The following is a 23,959-nucleotide window of genomic DNA, read 5'->3' as shown; positions in this document are numbered from 1 at the left end:
ATATTGATTCTTCCAACCCATGAGCATGGAATGTTCTTCCATTTGTTTGTATCCTCTTTTATTTCATTGAGCAGTGGTTTGTAGTTGTCCTTGAAGAGGTCCTTCACATCCCTTGTAAGTTGGATTCCTAGGTATTTTATTCTCTTTGAAGCAATTGTGAATGGGAGTTCACTCATGATTTGGCTCTCTGTTTGTCTGTGATTGGTGTACAAGAATGCTTGTGATTTTTGTCCATTGATTTGGTATCCTGAGACTTTGCTGAAGTTGCTAATCAGCTTAAGGAGATTTTGGGCTGAGACAATGGGGTTTTCTAGATATACAATCATGTCATCTGCAAACAGGGACAATTTGACTTCCTCTTTTCCTAATTGAATACCCTTTATTTCTTTCTTCTGCCTGATTGCTCTGGCCAGAACTTCCAGCACTATGTTGAATAGGAGCGGTGAGAGAGGGCATCCCTGTCTTGTGCGAGTTTTCAGAGGGAATGCTTCCAGTTTTTGCCCATTCAGTATGATATTGGCTGTGGGTTTGTCGTAGATAGCTCTTATTATTTTGAGATACGTCCCATCAATACCTAATTTATTGAGAGTTTTTAGCATGAAGGGTTGTTGAATTTTGTCAAATGCCTTTTCTGCATCTATTGAGATAATCATGTGGTTTTTGTCTTTGGTTCTGTTTATATGCTGGATTACATTTATTGATTTGCGTATGTTGAACCAGCCTTGCATCCCAGGGATGAAGCCCACTTGATTATGGTGGATAAGCTTTTTGATGTGCTGCTGGATTCGGTTTGCCAGTATTTTATTGAGGATTTTTGCATCAATGTTCATCAAGGATATTGGTCTGAAATTCCAAAAAGAGTCCAGGACCTGATGGATTCACAGCTGAATTCTACCAGAGGTACAAGGAGGAACTGGTACCATTCCTTCTGAAACTATTCCAATCGATAGAAAAAGAGGGAATCCTCCCTAACACATTTTATGAAGCCAGCATCGTCCTGATACCAAAGCCTGGCAGAGACATAACCAAAAAAGGCTCAGGTATCTAAGAAAGCAAGAACATGACTCCAGCAAACCCACAAGTGGTAGAAGAAGCCCGAAAAGCTTGTCTGTCGTTACCATTAGAAACCAGGCAACCACAGGAAGAGGTAGAGAAGAGGAAAGAGGAGCAGGACGGGGAGGAGGCATCAAGACAATAGAATACAATAGGCGTTCTCTGCCTCCCCCTCTGCCACTCAGGCATGTCAGGCGCGGCTGCCCCTTTCCAAGGTGGCAGCCACAAACTCAGTTCTGATCCTTGTGTTCTTCTAAAGCAAATTTTCCTTAGCATATGTACATTGAATCACCAGATTAAAATATTGCTACCTGGCTTTCACCCCCAGACATTCCGATTTAATTGATCTGGGATAGCAAGTAGACTTCTGGATTTTTAAAGCCCCCTGAGCAATTCTAATGTGGAATAAAGTTAGGGAACCACTGCATTATTGGCCAGGTAATTCCTAGGGCCCATGCCCCGCCCATCCTCAAATAGATCTTGCCCACAGGCTCCACTTTCAGAGGGCAAGGGCAAACCCATCACCCTTTTGTAACAGTAGAAATCTGGGGGCAAATTCAGACCCATCCAACATTTATTGAGCACCTACTACTTGCCATGCCCTGGATTCGTGCCTCCCTATGTATTATCTGGCTTAAGCCAGCAGGGAGCTTCTCAGAGGGTACCCTCCTAAAGGCAAAGTGCTGTCTTGTGGTGTAAATACAAACTGTCTGGTCTTTATGTTCTGTGGCGTTCTAATTCATAGATGTTCTTCGGACAAAGGGTGTTTCACAGGTGCCAAGAGAGGATGGTTTTAAAAGGCCAGAGATCATGAGGGAAGTGTTGGAAGAGACAAAGATCTGAGGGGCTCTGATTTGGCTTCAGGACTTTTCATTACAGCATCAGTAATTCTTAGAGTCCAGAATCTTTCCAGGTGTGGCTTCTTTGGACAGAGCCATCTCTTGGTATTGGAGGGAAGCAAATGGCTGCTAGTGGAGGGAACGGAGCCCTGTCCTTGGCTGCATATGCACAGGGAAGCAGAACAGCAGATCGGGATTCTGGAAGCCTTGTTCTGAGGCAACTCCTTTGCTACCAATTTGTTTGGGGACTTTAAACAAACCACCCACTTCACTGGGCCTCAGTTTCCTCATCTGTAAGATGAGAGGGTTGCTTAGATAGATGCTTAACAGAAATAGTAATTGGTCTTGTCTCACGATGTTGTTCCACCTCACGATAATGATTTTCTCTACTTTGTGCCATGTAGAATAAATGGTTATCATCAATTCTGTTCTCATGTAGGGTAACTGAAGCCATTCTCCTCCGTCTGTATTCCTGGCCAAAGTAATAAATTGCAGGGAAACCACATGTTTTGAGCAACCAATCAAGTATGTATTTCTCAAGGACTTGCCCTTAGTTTACTCATTTCTCTATTCATTTAGAAACATGTATTGTATGCTACACAGCCAGGCAGTGTGTTAAAGACAGGAAAACAGTGATGAGCAAGACAGACACCACCATGTATAACTTAGGGTGAATAGAGCCAAAAGAAAGAGTGGGAGACCCAGGGGAGGCTGGAGGGGTGACTAGGAGTTAGCCAGGTGAACAAAGAAGGATGATATGATATCATCTGAGATGAGATGGACTGTATTCTAGGAAGGTCCAAGTTTAGAGTCATGGTCCCAACTTACTGGGATTTTATATACATACAAACTCAAAATTTAAGCTATATACTGAGCAGAAGACTTGTTTGTTTTCAGGCAATAAATGTTTATATTCTCGGGATATGGAGAATAGCCAAAGACTAAAAAATAGGCCTAGAGGAAGGGGCCTTCATGTTTCATGTGTGAAGCACAGTAATGATGAACAGCAAAGCTTTAGAGATGTCAGACTTCCTAGGCTGCCAACACTTCTTCTAGTCTATAAACTACCTTAAGTGAGAACAGAGGTTAGGTATTATTTCACTTTGGATGCCCAGAGCCTAATATAGAACCTGAGGAATTGTCCACTTAATGTTGCTTGATTGTCTAACTGGTTTGTTGGTTAATTGGTTGGTTCATTGGATGGATGGATGGATGGATGGATGGATGGATGGATGGATGGAAGGAAGGGAGGAAGAGAGAGGATGCAAAGTGCCAACAGCAGTATCTCATACATACATATAATAAATTGTAACTGTATATTTCTATCATAAAAAATACCTTTTTTGTCATATACACTGAAACGTTTGTGTCTATAAATTCCTATTCATTTAACCTATTTTAATATCGTACTTGGAACAGTGTTTTTCTCATAATAGAAAAAATATAGTCATTGTTTCACACACATTTTGTTTGTGCAGGTAGCCAAAATACAAATGCATTCTACATAAAACTTACTGCCATGTGTAACACTGCTGAGCATTAATTCTTTTTTAAAAACTTGATGAGTTCGCATAAACCTGAGCAAACATATGTGCTTGGTCCTCAAGGACATTAGCGTTTTCACTTCAGGAGTGGAAAGGGCTGCTACAGGCCATATCACCAAAACCTGCTTTGGACACTATTGCTGAATGACAAGCCACCTCAAAGCTTAATAGTATAAAATATCCATTGTCTTATGGTTGCATGTTCTGTTGGGTCAGAAATTAGAACAGAGTACAGCAGGGATGGCTTGCTTCTGCTTCATGCTGTCTGAGGCTTCATCTGAGAAGACTCAAAGGCTTGAGGGGAACTCAACATCTGGGGACTGAAATCATTGGGCATCTCCTTCATTCACACATCTGGCACCTGAGCTGGGAAGACTCTCGCACACTGATGTTAGCTAGATTGTCAATCAGAGTGCCTGCATGAGGCCTCTCCGTGCAGCTTATGCTTTCCCCAAACATGGCAGCCTTGGGATAGTTGAACTTTTTGCATAACAGCTCATGGCTCCAATGCAAAGATGCCAGTGGACAAGGAAGAAGCTTCATTGCCTTTTATGACCCAGCCTCAGGCATCACATAGCATTTCCTCCGTCATATTCTATTAGTTGAAATAAGTTACAAGTTTATCCAGGTTCCCAAGGAAGAGACCTACCTCCCCACTCCACCTTGAACAGAGGAATGTAAAAGAGTTTTACAGCTGTTTAGAAAACCCCACATCCCCAGTTTTTTAGAAACTGAACCCTAGAATTCCAACACAAGGAAATCTCACCTTATTTCATTGCCCTTTGAGCATCATTTTCATTAATATCTATCATTTCTTTTTGTGAGGGAAGAAACAGGTCCCCAGCCTCCCAATACACCTAGAATGTGCTGGCAACATTGTGGCAAGAAAATGCTCCCTTCTTTTTCTGAATTTAATGCTTCTCTTGGATTATGCCAATTTTGAGAGGAACCATTGGCTACCAGCTAGACCAGTGGCAGTGAACTTTCCTAGTGGAGCAACAAAGCCCATGTAAGGAAACCAGGGCAAAGCAGTTGACCACAGAGTAACCACCTGCAACCACACAAGTATGCCCAAAGCAGTGATAACCCCCATGCTTCCACCCACCCCACAGACACTGTTTCTCCTTAGGGTCTTGGCTTTTGTGCTTATCCCAGAGCGCAACAGTTTTCTGGAAGTGCTCAGGGCAATGGGTAAAGGGGCAGTTTCCTGTGGACTCAGATTGTTTAAGGTGTCATTTGGGGGTAAAGGACTGTTTAAAGAGATGGTTTCTTATCCATCAGATGGCTTTAGAAAATAAGGTGGGTGGATATTAAGACTTTGGGTGAGGGCCTGGAAATCTTGGGACTTTAGACTCGCTGGCACCAGGGAGTTAAACAGGTCACAATGTGGAATGCTGGGATTCAGATGACACCCTGGGCTCTGACTAGCAAGACATCATAGCAGCTCTGAGGGGCCCACGAGAACCAGAGATGTGTCCAAGCTCTGCTGGTGTATAGAGGTGGAACTGAGTGCCCAGCAGTGGTGCCTCCTGCCCTGCCTGCCTGCCTGGAACTGACATGGCTGAATTGTACCTTATGCCATCGGGTGTGGCCAGTAATCCTGTGCTTACTTTGACTGGCATTGCCCCCTCCACTGGCCCTGAATGACTCACCTCATAGAAGAAAAAGCATACATAACAACCTTTTCCACTCCCCACAATGTCACCCAGGACTTGTTGACAGGACCAACACCAGTCTTCTTGTGTGTGCATTGTTCAGGGTACAGCAGGACGGCTAGCTAAGATTATTTAAAGCATAGTTACTATTAATCATAATTATAGCTAACCTTTATTGAGCCCTTATTTTGTTTTGGGCACTAGAAACTATGTGTATTGCCTGTTTCAATCAACACAACAATCCTGAGGTATCAAGTATTAGTTTCCCGGAAATTAGTACTAATAGGTATTCATTGTCCTTGCAAATAGTTTGGAAAATGCTGGTTGTTCTAAAACAGTGATATGCCTGTAATCCTCCAAGAAAGTGATATATGTTGACTTTTTGAAATGCATTTAATCACAGAGCAACTAATATTTTAAGGAACATGAATTTGAAACCTGACTGGATGATAAAGAAGTGGGTCTGCATACAGGTTGATAGGTGCAGCAGACCACAATGGCACATGTTTACCTACGTCACAAACCTGCACATTCTGCACATGTATCCTGGAACTTATTAAAAAAAAGTGGATCTGTATAAAATATGCTTAATGTCCTATGAGTAGTCTAAGAACCATTGGAACTAGGTGTAGCCTAAAGCATCAAGGTTGGATTTGGTGTGACTGGCTTTGAAAATGGCTACTCATGATACACGCAGGCTGGCCAGGTGACTCCTGAATGTAGCTGGATGGTTTGTGCTTAGAAATGTGTCCTCTGCTTCATAACTCTCAAAGAAGCCTGCTGCATCACAGGAACAGGGAGCTCCATCTGCTTCCAGCACCCAGTTACATGTGCAAGGTGAGGAAGCGGAATGTGAAGGTTTTGAGCCCATGGAGACATTCACAGGCTGCCCTGCTGTTGTTTCCCACATTCTCCAGGAGTATGGGAGGCTCTTTCCTGATTGCAATGCCGGATGGAGCCCAGGATCAAAGCCGCCAGCCGTGTTTTCATCCCCAGAACCAATCTAAGCTACAACCTAATCCTTCATTCTGTTTGTTTTTATAAATTCACATCCTAAAACACATCCCCTTCTTGCCTTTTTTCCTTCTGATATCATCAGAATATTTCAGGACACAGCCTGCATTTACACATCTTTCATGCAACTTCATGTTTATTCTGCCAAGTGCCTCTGAAGAACTGCCATTTGTGATTAAAATCCTTCCAGCTTCTTCTTAGCTTTCTGGTGATTCTGATCAAATTAAAATGATTTTATGTTTAGGAATTGTGGCAGGTCAGAAAGGGATTTCTTACTGTATTAAATGAAGGAAATGTAGTCTTAGCTAAACTCAAATGTCAACACCTTCTTAAGATTATGCTTTACTTTGAAAACATCATCTGCATAATCATGAAAGTTTATTCATTAAATTACACATGCACACACCTATATAGAATGGTGCCAGTTGTAGATCTGAGCAATATCCAGCTTACAACTTAAGTTGCACTTTTCATCCTCTGAGGAACCTGCTTTTACAATATACATCTCACGTTGAGGAAATGAGGCACAAAGAGGTTAAATAACTTGGCACAAGGTCACCCAGTTAGGAAGGGTGGAAGCAGGAATGTTAACCTGGACAGCTTAGCTCCAGAGTCTTCCTAACAAGAAATTCTTAGCAAATAAAAACTTGTCACCATTTTTAGAGTTAATTGCCATTTCTATGACCACAGGTTTGATAAGCACACTGCATTTGCAACTCGAATTGCACGTAGCCAATTAGAGTGCCGACTTCTTACACAACTCTTCAGGAGATGGCTGGAAACCTTCCATTATTGATTAAAAATTTTAAATGGAGCCATGTTATTATAAGACTGAAGTAAACAAAAATTAAACTAGAAAACTTTTGGGTTATGTAAAATGGAAGCTCCTCCATTCCAAATCATTATTGAAATATTACAGGCTGAGTGCAGTGGCTCACACCTGTGATCCCAGCCCTTTGGGAGGCTAAGGTGGGCAGGTCACTTGAGGTCAAGAGTTCGAGATCAGCCTGGCCAACATGGTGAAACCCCATCTCTATTAAAAATACGAAAATTAGCAAGGTGTTGGGGGTGCACCTGTAATCCCAGCCACTCAGGAGACTGAGGCACAAGAATCGCTTGAAGGGAGGCAGAGGTTGCAGTGAGCCAAGTTTGCGCCACTGCACTCCAGCATGGGAGACAGAGTGAAATTGTGAAAATAAAGAGAGAGAGAGAGAGAGAGGAAGAGAGGAAGGAAGGAAGGAAAGGAAGGAAGGAAGGAAGGAAGGAAGAAAGCAAGGAAGGAAAGATTGATTACTAAAGCTAAAATTATCATAGCTATACTCTACACATTGAGATGTAATTTTCTGGGTCTAGATAAATTTATTTGGAGCAAAATCTATGTTATATGAACATGATAATATTCATTATTCTTTTATCCCCTGGCCTTTCAAATAATAATATATATGAATAGAGCAGCATGATACAGTATTTTTATTTTAAAACTTTTGGTTCTCTTGGCTAAAGATGAAAATTTCTTCAGAGATTTAACCTAAATCATGTTTTTACATGTCATAGTGATCTCTCTTGCATTTTGGAATGATTTTCATTTCTATCAATAGAGGCCCTAAAATGGCATAGTTTAAGTCCCACAGAAAGTGAATCCTTCCTTAATACCTGCTAGATTAAGAATTTTCATTTCCAATAAAAGTTACTTAACCACTTGTTTTGCACATCTGAGAGTTTCTGCAAATGTATCCCAGCTGTGAGATCTAGATCACGAAAGACTCTGATACTTTAGGTCTATTCAGTTTCTAGTTTTGTTTGAAACTTGCCTAATTTTTTCCCTAAGGGAAACATTTTCTCCTAGTTCAAATACAAAACAAAACTGGGAAAAAATATTTGGTTTTTCTGTGGCAAAGTTTTTCTTTTTTTCTCATACCATTTATAAATGTAATATAATTAAAGAAGTTTTAAAAGATAAAAAAAGGTAGACACTGGTCTGTTTCCTTACAATGATTTTCTATGCACTGGGATTTTTAAAATATGCCTGTAAGCATCGTATAGTTATCATTTTGTATTCTACATTTTTTATGAAGCATATTACAGCCATGTTATTGTACACTTCACAAGCATGATTTTTATTGTTGCATGAGTGTCATATGTACGTAGCTATTTCCTAATGTTAGAGCATGCACAATATATTCCATTTTTCACATTAGAAATCATGTTGCTATAAACCATCTCCTTAGGATAGATTCTTAGAAATTGAGTTACTGAGTCTTAAAGGATATTAATATTTTGAAACTCTTTATACACATGGCCAAATTACTTCCTAAGATGATTTTAACAAAGTACACTGTCTGGCAATTTCCTGCCTGTGTTCGATATGCATGTTTGTGTGTAGCGGGTGGGGTAGGGCATGTTGTTTAACTTGTGCAGGGTGGGAGAGCATGGATATGGATCAGATCTGTTGTTGCACCGCAAAAGAGCTTGGTCCTTTAGTTCAAGGACTTGACTTTTTGTCCTGACTCTACAACCAACTGGCTGTGAGAACCTGGGCAAATCAGCAGGAGGTTTGCAGACACACGCATTTATCCATAAACCTTTGCTAAGTGCTTTTTATGTTTCTTGGTATCAAAGAGATTAGAAAATGAAGTCCAGGGTTCTTAGGATATTACACCCTAGTGGGGGACAGATAAGTGGAGGCAGAATCACATGAAGTTTAAGAGAATGAACTCTGGAAGTAGCTTGCTCTGGGTTTAATTCCTAGTTATTAGCTGTGCAAGCTTACATAGTGAGAAGTCTCTTAAGCTCAGCTTCCTCATATCTGAAATGAGGGTAATAATACTGGTGGCATAGGACTGTTGTGCAGATAAATGAGAAAATGATTAACCTGCCTGGCACAACGTGAGCTCAATAATTGTTAGGTTTTTTCTTTTTTTCTATTTTGTTGCTGATACGATTCTAATAAGATTTAGAAACTACCACTATGTTTTAAGTGGTAGGGACCATGTGTGCTGCTTCTTCACAAAAGAATATCATGTCTTTGCAGCATGGGTCCTGGGTTCTGAGAATTGATAACATGTCGGGGAGTAGGAGGAGGTATAGGTCATTATAGGTCGTATCTCAGGGGATTTTCATCTCCAATGGGCCACCATGGCATCTTCACAGAAACCAAACGGACCCCCCCGGCTACCCAAAATTTTGTTTGGTGTTGAGATTGATGATGCCATACTCCCACCAAAAGGATGTACAAAGTTTTATTGTTCACATGAGGAGACTTTCTGGGGGAAGCAGGACTGACCCCCAGGCAGGTCCATAAAATGGCTTGAGAGAGCTGGGAGGGAAAACTGGCTCAGTGTTCTGTGGTGGTTAGGAGGCGGAGCTGGGTAAGCGTTCTCATGCCAGCCGGGGTTGCGTGGTTTGAACTTCCACCAACACCAAGGGAGGGAGTGCACTGGCCTTGTTCTTGACTTGCAATCAGTAAGCAGTCAAACAATAAAAATGGAGTCAGACTCTTTATTATGTGGGGTGTGGTTTTATGATGGACAAGGGAAATCTCAGTAGCTTGCTTTCTTTCTTAAAAGGAGAAACAAGCCAACTCTCTGGATCCCACCTGTTCCTACTCTTTTTCCTGCAGTGCTTGGCTCCCCGGTACTCCCAGCACTGGCTGTACAGTAGTCTCTGATCCAAGTGCTCTTCTCCCATTCTTAAAACACATGCAATCAGATTCCCCCGACTGCTGCTGGAAACTGCTCCTGTCAACGTAATCACTTACTTTCACATTGCTAACCCCTGGGGTCCTTTCTCACTCCCCATCATACCTGTCCTGTGAGCGTTAGCTTTCCTTATCTTTCTTTGTGACTAGTTCTTTCTCAATTTTCTGACCCCTTAATGGTTGGAGTGTCGCAGAACCTAGTCCTGGGGTCTCTGCTCTTCTCTATCTGCACTAACTCTCTTCCTCTAAAATCCATCTACCCATAAGTAGATTTCTGGCATCTGTCTCTCCAGGAACCTCAGGCTTGTAAGTCCAACTGTCTCAATGTTCCTATACCCAAAATGGAGCAGCTGGCCTTCTCTTTCACTCTTGCTCCTCCTGGAGTCTTCTTCGTCTCATTTAATGGAAACTTCATCTGTCTAGTTGCCCACGCCCAAAACTGCACCATTACCTGGAATTCTTTCTTTCATGTGCACTTCACATCCAAACTGTCAGCTAATCCTGTAGACGTTACCTTGAAACAATATCCAGATTCTGGCCATTCCTTATCACCTCCACTGCTCCCACCCTCATCCAAGCCACTGTCTATCCTTTAGCTGAATTTCTGCCATAGCCTTTAGCTGATGTTCCTGCAGGTACTTTAGCCCCCCTACAGTCATCAACACAGCAGGCAGAGCAATGCTTTTGTAAAGTCATTCAGATGATACCACAGCTCTGTTCAATACTCTGCAGTGGCTGCTCACGTCACTCAGAGTGAAAGTGGGAGTCCCATTCCTTCCCAGAAGGCCCTAGGTCCCTTACCTCACCTTCTAGCACCTACCACTCTAGCTGCTCCTGATCTTTGCTATTTCTTGAGCCTACCATGCTTGCTCCCATCTCATGGCCTTGCATGTGCTGTACCCTCTGCCTGGAATGTTCTTCCTCCAGATGTCAGCATGGCTCACCTATCACCTCCGGCCCATATTTGCCCAAATTTCCAAATATCACCTTCTCATGAGACCTTTTCTGACCACCCTGATTTAAATTGTAACCTCCCTCTCTATCACTTCCTATCCTGTGTTCTTGCTTTGTTTTTCTTTATGGTTCCCAACGCTTTTTAAAAGAATATATAATGTACTTCTGAGTTTTGTTTGTTGTCTACTCTCTAAGAGTAGTTGTTCCCTGTTCTATCTCACTGGGCTAATACAGTGCCTGATAAATAATAGATGCTCAATAATTATTTGCTGAAATAAGGAAGGAAGAGAGGAGGGAAGGAAGCAAGGAAAGAAGGGAGGGAGGGTGGGAGGGAGGGAAGGAAGGAAGGAGCTATGTTTGCAACATTTCCAAGAATAATTATATTGCAATAAATCAGAGCATAGGCCAAATTGCATGTGGTCATTTCAGACTGATCTGTCTTCCCCTGGAATATTTACACTTGTTCATTAGCAAGACAGTCTCTCTTCCTGAGCAGGGAGTGGCTTGAGAGGTGTCTGCATCATCACACACACTCTGACATTCCATTTGGGAAGGGATGACACGGCCATACGCTTGGTAGAGCTAGTCTTCCCAAACACAAATACAAGGACCAATTGTAGATTTTGGAAATCTCAGCCACCACTCACACAGGAGACCAGAAATAAACTTAGATTATCTTTGGAATGTGTCAGCATCCATGTTTCAGGACTACTGCATTCTTAAATATCCCCAAGAACTATATTGAGCAGTATCAGCTGCACAGCTGTGAGTGGCGCCAAGGACTATTTTGTTTGGGTGATTGTTCACTGTAAAAAGCACAGTAGGGATTGGAGATATTTTTATTTGTGAAATTTTGAAAACCTGTTTCATAGGTATCTTGGTTGTTTTTAACATGGGACAGTTCACATGGAGAAAACAACTGGTTAATTTGATTTTGTTTTTTTTTCTGTAGATAAAGGTGCACCTTACTCCAACTGCTGACCACAGAACCTGGTAAAGGAGTAGCTGGAGGCCACGTTTGGTACACTCTGTAGTGCTGCTTTGAAATTGCCATAATTTGGACAAGAAAGTAGTGGACAAGAAAATGCAATTTGGCAAATGTCTGGCCTTCTGCAGGGATTTCCCAGGCTCCCCTGAGTGAGCGGAGTTTGAGAAAGACACCAAACATCCATATTGCAGTTTGATGCCATAAGCTAGAAATTGAGTGTCTTGACTTTTGTAGGAAAACCCACATGTCAGTCATTTGGGGCACTTACTTCTTTGGCCAGAAGTGGGGAGTTGTGTCATATATCAGCAAGGAAAATACAGAGAAAAGCAAATGAATATGGAATATGAGAAGAAAGTCATTTAGGGCAAGAAGGAAGATAGTAGCTGGGAACTTCGTAATAGCTGCCTCTTTCTTAGGTTTTGCACTATTTACTTGGATCTTAGTTTTACAAAAGTTTTAAGGAGTTTGATTTAACAAATGTTCCATTCTCTCAAGAATAACCCTACCATACTTTCTGAAGATTAGCATTTGAGAAATTGGACTAAGACTTTTAAAGTTCGTATTTAAGGAAATGGATTACTACATTCTGATGTTAAAACATGTTGTTGTTAATACTGACTCTCTCAAAAACTGCACACAAAACAAAACAAAAAATCAAATAATAACTGATGTGTTGAAATGCACAAGATCCTTAATGCAACACAAAGTCTTCCTCTGTGAGGTGGAGTATCTTTTATTTCTACATCTAAAAAGTCTGTGAGAAACATCAGAAATTAGCCAGTTTTTGACATCAGTCTCAGCAGAACAGCTGGTGGTATCATGTGGGAAGGACAGCAACTGTAGCATTGCACGATCAACCAACCCAAGAAGCATCAGGTTATTTATTTGCTGCTAAACAAGGTACTTTGTTCCATTTCAGCGCACATACAGGCCTTTGAGTTTGGGTGAACGGTGACTGTTTTGAATGAAGTGAATTGCATTCTAGGAGGGGCAGTGAGACTTCCTTCAGCACTTTTGTGTGTCTCTCACATCGAGAGTAGCCATCTGTCCCTGGAGAATAATCGGCGTGGCAGCTGGGCATGGTGTGCCATCAGAGACAAGGAACCTTGTCTCAGATCAGAATGCAGCAGGTTTGTAGGTCAGCAGCAGTTTTAGGACTGAGCCAGGTTAATCGTTGACACCTGATGCTTAAATGGCCTCAAATAAAACCAGAACTATACAGCTTGAACTAGCCCAATTGCAGGAAAGACGGCAGGTCCCATCCTGGTCTTTCTCATTTCTTTGGCGCCATGGCAACGTGTTTGCATTTAGTTATATGTCTTTGTTGTCTTCTTCCTCTTTCAGGACTGAAAACCACAAACAAAGAATATTAACAAACTGGGCAATTCTTAGGAAAGGCAAGGATGATTCATTTGGCAGTACGTGAGAGGGTTCAAAGTACATAGGATCAAGCAGGCTGGGTTGATAAAAGAAAACCACCCCTTTGATTATCATTTGGCAATTGGAGCTTATTTCACTTAGCATTTCTTGTTTTTTTCTCCTCCCAGTAGGAATAGAGAACCAGATCCACAATGCCATAGGAAAAAACCAGAGTGGACATCACTGCACCTCCTTATCCACCAGTCCCCTCAAAATCCCCATAGAAGCTTTTCAAAACAAAATACACACACACACACACACATTAGACACAGAAATAGGTAGTAGGCATACATTTAGTATACCACCAGCCAACATTAAAAGTATTTTAGCGTGACCCACAGAGCGTGAAAACAAAGGAAAGTATAGATTTCCCACACCATCCAGGGCTGTACGAATGGCTGCAGCATTTTGCTGCGTATTCCTGGATCTGGGCAGGATTTAACATTTTGTGGCTTTGGGGAAATAACGGGACACCCAGTGTCATCCCCCAACACCGGTACCCCAGACATATGTTCAGGGAATGAGCCACTGGGCCAAGGGAAAAAAAAGAGCATGCTAACTCTTCATAAAAGTCAAAATCATTTCTGATGGAAGAAAAGGAAGACAGACAGCTGCTGAAAAATGGGCATGTTTATTTTTCCTGCAACAAAACTTTCCTGAGTGCCAAGCCAATGTTGGCATCATGCTAGTCACCAGAGAAGAGTTAATAGAACTCTTCTTTTATAGGTAGGTTAAAAATAATTTTTCAGCTTTAGATGTTTGTAAAATTCCTCTAGGAACAGAGAGGAGGAATGAGTCTTTGTGTCAGTGGGCTGTGGGCAGCCAACACCCCCAATCTGCCACACATGTGGTGCCAGGGATTTCCATGGGAAGAACCTCAGGAGACCTGATTCTGGGCCTGTTTCATAAGGCTAGCAGGCTAGTGAGGGCCCTAGGTCATAATTTTAAAATCATACTAATAGGTGTGTGTATACATTCTCAGGGTAACAGGAAGAAAGTGGTGGCAAGCGAGGCTGGAAAGGTGGCAGGGGCCAGACCCCGCAAGCCCCTGCAGGGCATGGTATGGATTTTTGCCTTTGCCTTAAATTGTCTCTGGAGGTTTTAAGTGGCATGATGGGAGGTGGGTGTGGGGTGAGCATGAGCAGAAACATGATCACATTTTGTATTTGAAACAATATTAATTCCTTTGGAGGGGATTTAGTCAATAGCACTATGTTCATACTTTCATCTTTTCTAGCAATCCCCTTGAACTGAAGCACTTGAGATTAGTGTGGTCACTCTCAATTTTAAGAGCACATTACAATCCCCTGGAAGATTTTCACAGCCCAGCCCCCATCTCCAGAAATTTGGATTTAATTGGGTAGAGGTAGAGCTTGAGCATGGGGTGTTTGTGTGTGTGTGCGTGTGTGTGTGTGTGTGTGTGTGTGTGTGTGTGTGTGTTCTAATTATCAGGCAAGGCTGCGACCCACAGGTTCAGTGGAAAGATAAAATGGGGGTCCTCAAAGTGTGGTCCCGACACCAGCAACATCACCATCACCTGTGTACCGATCAGAAATGCAGATTCTCTGGCCTGATCTCATACTGACTGAACCAGAAACTCTGGGGCTCAGTATGTTTTAACAAGCCCTCTGGGGTTTCTGATGCCTGCAGGTGTGAGGCAGGACAAGCTGGAGTCTGGATCTGCTTCCAGATTTAGTTGTAAAATAGCTCTGTGATAAGAGGCAATTGTGGAACCTCTGTGGCCCTTGGTCTCTTCCCCTGTAAAAAGCGGAGGAGGGATTAGACAAGCTCAGTGGTTAAGAATTTATCATCTGTGCACACTAAATCTAATAAGAGTTTTATAATATGCTTCAAAAATCATTTTTATATAATGGAATAAGAACACAGTCATCGTAGGAAACTCAAAAAAATATAGAAAAGAATATAGAAGAAAATAAATGTCAATTAAAATTTTTCCACCCAGAGGTAGCTGTTGCTTATCTTCAGCAGTTTGATCGAATATATTCTGAATATATTTTGGTGTGTTTTCTTCTGATATTTTCCGTGTATACCTACTTACAAATCTGGGAATTATACTATACATGGCTCAGGAGCCTACTTCTACCTAACATTATACCAGAGGCAAATCTTCTCATCATTAAATGTTCTTTTAATTGTCTTTGTTAATGTCTACATAATACGCTATTACATTTTATGCCATAATTTATTTAACTTTTCCCCTATATTGACTGTTTAGGCTTTTTCCTACTTCTTGATATTGTTTTGATGAATATCTGTATATCTATATCTATCTATCTAGATCTTAGTCTGAAGACCTTTTCAAGAGAATCCTAGAAACAGAATAATTGGATCAATGCACATGAACTTTTCCAGGCTTTTGAGCCATCTCCAGCCTTTTTTTTTCCAGACACAGGCCAGTTCACACAAACACCAGTGGGATATTAAAGAACTCTCCTCACCACACCCTCATCATCATTCATAATATTGATTTTCATTTCATGCACTGCCATGAAGCAGAGAAGGCTGGCAACAGCAGGACAGTGTTCGGAATAGGAGTATAGCTCGGGCAGTCAATACCTAAGGAAGATTCAGACTCAGTAAACAGAACTGTAGAGCTCTCGGCAGCACAGACACTGTGGTTGGAATACAGGGAGACATCCAGGGACTAATGATGACATTTTCAATGAGCCCTCCTTAAAATGTAGCACTGGAATTTACTTGAAGTTTGTGGAAAGGTTGTGGATTGGTGGCAAATCACCTTCTCTAGAAATTGGTACTGATAAAGCACAATGTTGTGGTCCCTAGAATCTGAGAAGTGGTCCTGCCTGAAGCCAGGTGGAGGAGGAGCCGTTGCTTAGATGAACCTCTAGGGTCCCCTCTGGGCTTAGGATGCTAGGTTATTAAAGCCAGTGTAGTGAGAGGGGTATTCGTCTTTCTCCTACCATTCCTTTCCTGGGCACTTTATATGTCCACAGACACCCCAAAGAGCTCCATTTTCCCAGGTCTTCCTGCCCATTGACCCACCCTTTCCTCCTTGTCTTTATCTGACAACCTCTCATTGCCTTCTCGTTACTTGATTCCTTCTTGGATCCAGGATCCTAATTGTAGAGAGAAAGAAGAATAGTGAGAGGGCTTAGAAAATAGAATCCCAACCTTTATTCATCAAAAAAAGAAGAAAAAGGAAGTGGTGAGCTTATGTCACCATTTATTTATAGCCCCACCTACTTCCAGAAGTATCTTAAGTAGTACCTGCTTTCACAGTGGGCTCAGGGAGAACTAAAGTCTCCTATTTAAAAACGAGTTCAGGGAACACCAGACCTGCTAGTTGTTGACAGACTATAATGGGGAAGAGAGTAATTCAAGCTTTCAACCACTGCATATTTTTTAATGTAAGTATTATGGGGATGAGAGACTGTTTAAACAATATTTAAAAGCATAGATTTAGTGTATACCCAAAATAATTGAAAACAAACGTTCAAACTAAACTTGTATGAGGGTATTCTTAGTAGTGTGGTTCACAATTAGCCAAAAGGGAAAACAGTCTAAATGTCCATCAACTGATGAATGGAAATGAAGTGTGCTATATCCATACAACAGATTGTTATTCAGCAACAAAAAGGAATGAAGTACTGATACATGCCACAGCATAAATGCACCTTGAAACATGCTAAGTGAAATATCTAAAGAAAAAAGAAGGATCCAGATATCAAAACCCATATATTGTATGATTCCCTTTATACAAAATATCCAGAATAGGCAAATTCATAGAGACAGAAAGCAGATTGGTGTTTGCCAGAGGCTGGGAGGAGAAGAGAATGAGGAGCGGTACTGATGGGTACAGGGTTTCATTTTGGGGTGATGAAATGTTCTGGAACTAGGTAGTGGTGATCATTGCAGAACATTGTAAATGCATTAAATGCCATTGGATTTTACATTTTTAAATGGTTAAAATGGTAAATTTTATGTTAAGTGTAGTAGAAGGAAAGACACTTGTTCTTCGGGGCTTTGGGGGAAAGATAGGCTCAGTTAGTTGTGCCTATATTCTACCACTTACCAGCTATGTGGCCATGGGCAAGTCACTTAAACTCTCAGCTTCCATTTCCTCATCTGTAAAATAAGGGTAATTATAGCAGTACCTACCTCGTAGGGTTTTGAATCTTAAATGAGTCAAAATATGCAAAGTGGGCCGGGTGCCGTGGCTCACACTTGTAGTCCTAGCACTTTGGGAGAACAAGGTGGGTGGATCACCTGAGGTCAGGAGTTTGAAACCAGCCTGGCCAACATGGTGAAACCCCATCTCTACTAAAAATACAAAAATAAGCCAGGCACAGTGGCACGTGCCTGTAGTCCCGGGTACTTGGGAGTCTGAGGCAAGAGAATCATGTGAACCCGGGAGGCAGAGGTTGCAGTGAGCCGAGATCGTGCCATTGCACTCCAGCCTGGATGACAGAGTGAGACTCCGTCTCAAAAAAAAAACACCAATAAAAATTTTTAAAAAATACCTATATATATGCAAAGCGGTGAGTATAATACCTGGCACATAGTAAGCATGATATAAATATTAATATTTGTGTTATTAATTTAGCCCAGTATTCTCAACTGGAGACAGTGTTGCTTCCCAGGGAATATTTGGCCATGTCTGGAGACATTTTTTATTACATACTTAGGGGGAGGGGCTCTACTGGCATCTAGTGAATACAGGCAAAGAATGCCACTGAACATCTTGCAATGTACAGGACAGCCTCCCACAACAAAAGATTATCTGGCCCAAAAGACCATTCGTTCCAGTGAGAATCCCTGGTTCAAACAGAGCGGGTAGGGAAATGTGCTTCATCTCATGAATGTATATATTAAAATAGGTCAGGTAGAAATTTTCATTAGAAGAAGACAGTCAGCAAATGTATTAAATGTCCACTGTGTATAGAGAACACTATATTAGACATTACGGAGCATATGAAAGAAGGCAAGGAGCTGTCCTTGAGGAGCTGAGATAAAAAAGAGCTCTGTGTGATGGGGTATTTCAGAGAGAAGTTTTCGCCAAGAGATTACTATAATCAGTTTTCCCTTAATAAGAGGGTGATCTGAGGTCACCCACACTGCTCACAGTAATGCTCACTCAAAGGCTAACACTTCTAGTCCCCTATAAAGAAGCATCCTAAGAGAATAGTGTGTGGTTCCTTCACTTATCTGAATGTGTCTTGTGTTTGGGTAAATTCTATTGAATCAATAGCTGAAAAAGAAATCACTGTCACAAATGGAAATAAAAATTACTTGTTATACATACAAGCACAGACATGAAAAAATATTAAATCTCATTGTATTCAACCACCCACAGACCAAAAGGAGGAGATTCTTTTGCCCACTTTCCATGTAAATAGTTATTTGATCAGATTCTAAAAATGGTATATTAATGTCATTAGTCCAGTCCACATCACAGAATTTGCCCTTACACAAATGGCTCACCATCAAAAGGTCTCTCTCGCTTTGCTAGCAGTGAAGGTTGGGAAAGGACCCTTTTTGCTTCTCTCCATCTTTTTACCTGTAGACTAAGGATGGGAAGCCCTGCAAAGGTATGCCAAGCCTTCACTTAACCCTTGCCATAGCAGTTGTCCTTCAGAATCGGACAGTGGGAAGAAGGGTCAAGGAGCCTGGCGAAGCCCATTAAGAGGGTAGACCCCTGGAGGGAACCTTGTCTTTGGAAGCCGAGGCAGTGGATGGATGGTCACAGGAGGGACTGGAGACCCCACACCATGTAGTCATCTTTGCACACCTTCTTCCACAGCCCTGGCTTCCTATATGTACACGTGCTTTCTAGCAACTTACATTTATTCAGTGTCTACTGTGGCAAGGACTGTTATTAGACACTTTTGTAGGGGGAAACAAAAGTGAATTAAGCATAGAGCATGTTACAGTGAGTTCTCAGTGTGGCAGGGATAAGAGCTGTTATAGTCACTATAATACAAGACAGAAAGTGACAAGTGCAATCAAAAACTGTGGATAAAACACTATGGGATTTCAGAGGACACAGTTGGCCTTCAGTGGGGAGTCTAGGGAAGTCCTTTTGGAAAGGGTAGCATTAGAGTTAGAATGTAAATGTTGGTGAAAATGTAGATATGTTGAAAGGATGCTAGAATATTCTAAAGAACAGAGCAAGCTACCAAGGCGAGCAGTTAAGTATGTCACAGAAGAGATGTTGTAGGATTTGTGGAAGGGAGTGTAGGGAAATAGGATGAGCTGGGTACATTAGGATCAGCTCATGAAAAACCAGCAATGCCAGGACACAGTTAAGCTATGGAGAAGCATGGGTGGATTAGGAAGATTGTTGCAGAGCGATGTGTAAGGTGGACTGGAGAGATAACAAGGGTCTGAGTTATGTGGGGAAAGAAAGGGAGGGAGAGGCCAGACTCAACCAATATCTGAGATAAAGCATTTGTCGGGACTGATGGCAGGATGAGGCAGCACATGGGTGTACCGAGGCAGCGGGACACGGTGTTGAGGAGCATGGGCGCTGGACACAGATGCTTTGTGTTCTAGCCCTTGTTCTGCCACTTAAACTAGGCTGCATGTCCTTGGGCAAATTGCTTTACCTCTCAGTGCCTTGATCTCTTCATCCAAAAGAATTGGGAACAAAAATCTTGCTCCTCACACCCATATGCTGCGGATTAAATGAGTGAAGTGCCTTTGACACATTCTAACGTCCTCTGACACAGCGTAAATTATTGTGCTCAATAGCTTAACGCAAAAATTGGGTGTTATTATTGAAGGTAACGAGAGGATGAAATGGGAGGATGAACTTTTGAACCAAGTTAAAATCATGGTGTTTACCAGGAATAAAGAATTACACCTGGGAAGGAGTGATCTTTGGTTACTCTTCACAAGGCTGCTTGGAGGGGCTGCAGCATGGGGCCCTTGTTTGAGTAGGACAGGACTGCCCATCTACATAAAGGCCCAGTTATCTAGATCTTGTTTTCTAGTTCCTAAAGCATTAATTTTACTGTCTGGCATTAGCTGCATTAATCTTCACCAATGAGTCAGGAGTACTCCCAAGACATCAGGATTTCCCTACTTCTTTTCATGGGGAGACCTAGGATCAAAGAATTAGGGTCATGGGAGACCATCAAACAGATGATGCTTTTAAGAGCAAGGAGGCCATTTGTCTAGGCTTGGGCACTAACAGAATGAACATTGAAGATGTTTTATTTAAAAGAAAAGCAACTATGATGTTTTGATTTTAGGTAAGGAATATTGTCTTGTCTGTGTGGGTTTGAGCAGAGTTTGTTCGTGCAGGAAGGACAGGAGAGCCCCAGGAGTGTCCTGAGGCAAGACATCCTGCCTCTTATTCTGCAACTTTGCAGAACTCAGAGTGGAAAAGCTTTGCTCTCCTCTGATACCCCATTTGGTGCTCAGACTGTTCCAATGTAATGCATGCATAAGAATAAAAATTAAGCTTTCAAGTGCTAAGGCAGATTTTTAATAAAGAGACATAGGCTTTACCCCTATAAGATTAAACAGTCATCAGGGTTTAAAGGTTTAATCTGTTGGAGTTCAGCCCAGGATGGGGTTCAGAGCCCCGGATTAATTGGATGCAGCCTCAGACTCTGAACATCAGAGCTGGCTGGCGGGTGTGTGTGCTGGTGTGATTGAGTGTGAAATGTGCTAATAAGTAGGAGAGACCTCTCCTTTGCAATGTGCTGCGGCAGGAGAAAGCAAGCTGCCGGCCCCTGACTCCCTGAATCCTCAGTGGCTGACTGGATACCGCTTCTGGGGGTTGCTGTGCACATGAATGTTTGCTATTGTTCCAGGCACACGTCGGCCTTAAGAAATAGCACAAAACAGGCCCATCCCTATTCAGAAGCCGGGCCCCCTCCATCACTCAAACTGGGCCTTTCAGGTCACATGCCGGAGGCTGCTGCAGACAGGACCCAGCTGCCTCAAATCTGCCGCCTAACATTAGCTGCGGTTCGAAAATCCTGACAGCACGGGGCTTCCTGGGCTCTGCAGAGCAAACTAGAAAGATCTGGGATCCAGGCACTATGTTCTCTGAAGAACTGTGGCTGGAAAATGAGAAAAAGTGTGCTGTGGTTCGGAAGTCTAAGCAGGGCAGGAAACGCCAAGAACTGCTGGCCGTAGCCTTGGGGGTGAAGGTGGGTGTCAAAGGCGGCTTTCTTTGGCCCCCTCTCAAACTCTTTGCCTGTTCACAGATCTCCTCCCTGGTTCGAAGGGCAGCCCTCACACACAACGACAACCACTTCAACTATGAGAAGACACACAACTTTAAGGTAAGCAAGCCTCTGCATTCCTTTTTCTGTTACAAAAGGGCAGGTGGAAAGGTACAGTGTATAGTTTCCATCTGGTTTCTGACTGTAAAGTCAAGAGACAATGAATTCCTTTGCTTTCCACATTTAGCTATAAGCTTAACACCCATGCTTTCTATCAATTCAAACTGGAGACCTCAGAAAGCAGTCTGCTCAGTGCTTATGCCTGGAAACACCTTATCTGGATGTTGACTTAGTTTTGGAGAATTGGGCCCATTGCCACTTCACGTTCCCATGTCCAGTGAAATAAACACAGAGCATGCCCAGTCTCTCTCAGTCAGAGATGTTCTGCTGAGAGCTGAGCAGTACTTTTCCACTCAGTAAAGAATATTGCTGTCTCCGAGCAAGGGAAAACAGTTGCCTGTTTCTCGTTTGGTGTTTTGTCTTTTGTTTTCAGTGATGCTAACTCCTTTCCTTTATGCGTAGACAGCTGTGAAATCAAATAATGACAGGAGATGCCATCCAGAAGCTTTTGTTTGTGCTCCGGGTACGGCTAGCAGGGGGGCACCCTTGGTCACAGCCTTTATCCTGCTCACCAGACCAAACAAAAAGATCTGGAAACCTGGTGAGGGGTTAAGTGGAATTTCCCATGTGAATTTATAAACTGGAAAGACCGCTATCTTCGTTTCAGACTGGTACTTGTAGAAGGGGCCTGCCATCAGAAAATTATGGCCTGTTTCCTTTGCCCAAGTGTTTTCCAAGAAGGGCTGGAAAGGGATGCCGATGCCAAATTGTCTAGCTTGAATTGCAGTTGAGGGGAGGAGAGACAGGTTAGAGTTAGAGGCTTTACCCCAAAAAGTGAGCTGGCAGTTTGAAAGTTGGGGAGAGTGGAAATGGAGGATCCAGGAAGAAAACAATAGGCAGGAGAAGCAAAATGTGAATTGCCTTCTTTTAAAAAAAATTCTTGTTTCCTTTAGGGTCAGTAACCCAAGTGACTCTTGGAATTAGATAACCCTTTTGTCAGAGGTGACGAGGGAAACTGATTTTATTCTGTTGCTTTCCGATCCTTTCTAAGGACAAATATTCATCTATTAAATATACATTGGTGTTAGTTTGGTCTGTTTCCCTGCATCTGTTTTTAGAAAGCCAGCAGCTCAGGCATTTGCATGCTATAATTGAACTGAGGAATGGAATTATACAGCCCTACACACTTAGCATTAGGGTGAAGAATCGCATTGCATAGGTCCTCTTCTATGCCAAAGCTTTTCATATTTCTCCCATCACTGAATATTGACAGGTCTAATTTGGAGCATTAAATGCCTCCCTTTTTTTTTTACTCTGTTTTCCATTTTTATCCTCATTAATTTTTTTTGGCCTTAAGAAAGTGTTTTTCTGATTTTTAGTAGAATTCCTTGATTTTTTTGCATCCCATGGATACACTACTAGTGATGAGAGGATGGATCTTCATGGACTTGTAAATTCTTTTTCTTCCTCTTGAAAATTCCAATTCATTTGGCTTTAAGAAATTGGAATTATGCCGTACTATAATATGTTTGCATGGAGTAGCTTGTCCATGTATATTCTGTGTCTGAGCTTGTGTTAAAAACACACAAATATACATAGTTGATATTTTCAAAACTAATTTCAGTCCTTTTAATGTTAGATCCCTGAATGGAAAATTAATCTTAAGACATTTTAAAACTAAAAGATAGTTAAATCTTATTTTTTAAGTAGTACTCTTGCTAACACAATATATTACTTATCACTGGAAAACACCAGCAGCTCTTTTAATATTTGCTTAAAAACTCAAAAGCTATTCACTGTTATAGCTCTTGAAAGAAGAAAAGGCACAAAATAGAGAAGTTGTTCAAGAGGAGTACACAAGCCAGACAGGAGCGTTTCTCTTCCATGTTTTAAACAGACATCTTTGAAACTTAGCAGACCCCAAGTAGCCGTGACAGTTGATTGTGGCATTCAATGGTACTGTTGGTGCCACTGTCCTTAAGAATGAGTGGCAGGGGCCGGCTGGATGAGGCATCCCCTTTGTCCTTCCTTGCCCTTTCCACCCTCAATCTCCCCATTCCTCACCCGCAACTAACTCTAGGTGGAAACTTTATATGGTTTTTGGAAGAACATTCAAAAAGCAGGCTCAGGCTATAAATACAGTGGCAGGTTTTTAGGGACAAGCCACTGAACTGAACTAAAGGAAGAAAATTCTTATCCTGGGTCCCTGCCATCTGCTTGGAATTTGTGTTTCAGACCTTAATTTTACATTGGCTTTTTATTTACATTAACTTCTAATGGGCTTTATTTGGAAGCCTTCTTGATTTGTAATTCGGGTTAATATTTGAGGCTACTATGTGCATAGCATATATAGTAAGCAGTCAATAAAAAGAACAAATAATCACATTTTCATGCTCATCAGCTAATAGGCTTTGCTAGCTGCTGTCTGCACTTTTTTCTAGAGGCCTCCTACCTGACATTCAAATCTGCCAGTAGAGTTTGTCTTCTTACCCCATAACAAGATTGTTTGCCCCAGTC

The 23,959-nt window shown here is 41.9% G+C and overlaps 1 protein-coding gene across 5 annotated transcripts in view; it reads left to right on the top strand.

Moving 5' to 3' along the window:
• Nucleotides 1-23,959, top strand: part of CHN2 (chimerin 2) — a 328,112-nt gene that overhangs the window by 273,089 nt on the left and 31,064 nt on the right. For all 5 annotated transcript variants that reach the window (XM_003270468.3, XM_004090979.3, XM_030797320.1 and 2 more), the window contains one exon: nt 21,365-21,442. In XM_003270468.3, the coding sequence (XP_003270516.1) occupies nt 21,365-21,442 (78 nt within the window). The remainder of the gene's footprint in view (nt 1-21,364; nt 21,443-23,959) is intronic.

Source organism: Nomascus leucogenys, chromosome 17, assembly GCF_006542625.1.
Source record: "Nomascus leucogenys isolate Asia chromosome 17, Asia_NLE_v1, whole genome shotgun sequence".
Taxonomy (NCBI): domain Eukaryota; kingdom Metazoa; phylum Chordata; class Mammalia; order Primates; family Hylobatidae; genus Nomascus; species Nomascus leucogenys.
This window is presented reverse-complemented; position numbering and strand designations above follow the sequence as displayed.